The sequence below is a fragment of the Silene latifolia genome, chromosome Y (assembly GCF_048544455.1).
Source record: "Silene latifolia isolate original U9 population chromosome Y, ASM4854445v1, whole genome shotgun sequence".
NCBI lineage: Eukaryota > Viridiplantae > Streptophyta > Magnoliopsida > Caryophyllales > Caryophyllaceae > Silene > Silene latifolia.
The window spans coordinates 187835666-187838041 of NC_133538.1; the positions used below are offsets into that span (position 1 = coordinate 187835666).

General features: G+C 36.1%; 1 protein-coding gene across 1 annotated transcript; it reads left to right on the top strand.

Annotated features, from left to right (window-relative positions):
* Nucleotides 1-205: 205 nt before the first annotated feature.
* On the top strand, nucleotides 206-1484 carry LOC141629640 (uncharacterized). Its single transcript, XM_074442614.1, has 3 exons — nucleotides 206-977; nucleotides 1093-1253; nucleotides 1362-1484. The coding sequence occupies exons 1-3, from the start codon at nucleotides 206-208 to the stop codon at nucleotides 1482-1484; spliced, it is 1056 nt and encodes a 351-aa protein (XP_074298715.1).
* The last annotated feature ends 892 nt before the right edge of the window (nucleotides 1485-2376 follow it).

Below are 2376 nucleotides of genomic sequence, written 5' to 3' on the forward strand. Positions count from 1 at the left end.
AAGCTTTTGATTCCATGCAATGGGTCTTCATCAGGAACATGTTACATGCTTTGCAGTTCCCTGACCTCTTTATCAGGTGGATTATGGGGTGTGTAACAGGGTCTTGGTTTACCCTTAAAATCAATGGTGATCACTGTGGTTTCTTTAAGGGTAGAAGTGGTGTTAGGCAGGGAGACCCCTATCTCCTCTCCTTTTTGTTTTAGGTATGGAAATCTTATCTCGAGCTCTTCGGGTTATGTGCAATGATAAGCAGGTCTCCTACCACCCAAAGTGTGCCAAATTGAAGCTTACCCATCTCATTTTTGCGGATGATCTGATGGTCTTTACCGGGGGGGATAGGCCTTCCATTAAGAAGGCTACTGATATTCTTAAACTATTCTCTAGCTGGTCTGGACTTCAGGCTAATTTTGACAAAACTGAGGTGTATTTTGGAGGAGTCAATGCCTTGTTGAAGCAGCAGATCTTGTCTGACATTGGGTTAGCTGAGGGCCACTTTCCTTTTAGATACTTGGGCCTTCCCTTAAATCCTGCTAGGCTTACTAGTAGCATGTATGAGGGTTTGGTTATAAGGATCCAAAATCTGGTCCAAAGTTGTGCTTCAAAATTTCTATCCTATGCTGGCAAGCTTCAGGTGCTCAACTCAGTGGTTTTTGGCCTCTGCAATTTTTGGTGTGGCAGCTTAGTTCTTCCTAAGGCTATTTGCAATGCTATCACCACTTACTGTAGGCAGCTGTTTTGGGGTTACTCTGAGGGAAATAGGAGAGTTATTTTCAAGAGCTGGCAGAGTATGTGTTTCCCTTGGGTTGAGGGGGGCTTCCAACTGAAAGCTATCATGGCCTGGAATCAGGAAAATATGCTTAAATGGCTTTGGCATCTGGATAGAGGGACTGGCTCTGTGTGGTCTTCCTGGGTGTCTAAGTACTATCTTGTTCAATGTTCTATTTGGGATCTTACTTTTCAGGAGTATTACTCTGAAAGTCTTAGAGGGGTCATCCTTACCAAAGACATGATTATTCATCGTTTGGGGGGGGGGGGTGCAGGAAGCCGAGAGTGCTTTACATGGTTGCCTTGACCATGGTAAGTTCTCTGTAGGCAAGGCCTATGATTTGATACGACCAAGGCTTCCTACTCAACTCTGCTATAGGGTTGTCCAATGCTGTCTGCTCTTACCCCGTTATAAGGTCATCCTCCAGTTGGCAGTTCAGAGGAAGCTTGCAACCACTGATATGCTCATTCAGAGAGGTGTGCACTTGGTCAGTAGATGTCCCTTGTGTAAATGCAAAACTGAAAGCACAAGACATCTTTTTTTCAAATGTTCATATTCATATCAGGTTCTGTCTTTGGTACTGGAACGTGTGCAGATGCCTCTCCCAACTGGTGATTTGCATAGTCTTCTAGTGTGGGCTCATAGGCGGAAGCCAAGGAAATACTGGAAGAATAGGTGGATTGGGTGTAGCATTGCTACTACCGTATACTGCCTCTAGAAAGAAAGGAATGCTCGTGTTTTTGCTGGCCAGGAGAGGAGTATGGAGCTCCTTGTTCGGGAAATTCATGACTTGGTAGGTCTGATTCTCCTGCATCGTGCTCGGGTGGATGAGGAAACCATGATGTCTAGGCTAATTAGCCATTAGTAGTGTATGAAGCTTGCTTTTTAGTGAATATTGTTTGTAAGAAAAACTAATGTATATTTACCCTGATATATATGAGAAATAACTTTCTTGCAAAAAAAAAAAATAATAACAATCATAACAATAATTATCATAACAATAATTATCATAACAATAATAACAATAATAATAATAACAATAATAATAATAATAATAATAATAATAATAATAATAATAACAAAAATAACAAAAATAACAATAATAACAATAATAATAATAACAATAATAACAATAACCAATAACAATAACAATAATAAGAACAATAACAATAACAATCACAATCACAATAACAATAACAATAACAATAACAATAATAATAACAATAACAATAATAACAACAACAATAATAATAACAATAATAACAACAATAATAATAACAATATTAATAACAATAATAATAATAACAATAATAATAATAACAATAATAATAATAATAATAATAATAATGATAATAATGATAATGATAATAATAATAAAAATAATAATAATGATAATGATAATGATAATAACAATAATATAATAATAATAGCAACAATAATAATAACAATGATAATAATAAAAATGATAACAATAACAATGATAATAATAAAACTAACAATAACAATAATAATAACAATAACAACAATAATAATAATAATAAGTATGGGGATTTGTGCGCGGTAGCGGGTTATGGTTTCCTACCTTTCTCTTTCTCTTCACTTGGGGAGCT

Coding starts and splice junctions, on each gene's coding strand:
- LOC141629640 (XM_074442614.1), top strand. CDS start 206: ATGGAAATCTTATCTCGAGCTCTTCGGGTTATGTGCAATGATAAGCAG. Junction 978..1,092: donor TCAGGAGTATTACTCTGAAA/GTCTTAGAGGGG, acceptor AGTTCTCTGTAG/GCAAGGCCTATGATTTGATA. Junction 1,254..1,361: donor TTCAGAGAGGTGTGCACTTG/GTCAGTAGATGT, acceptor GAACGTGTGCAG/ATGCCTCTCCCAACTGGTGA.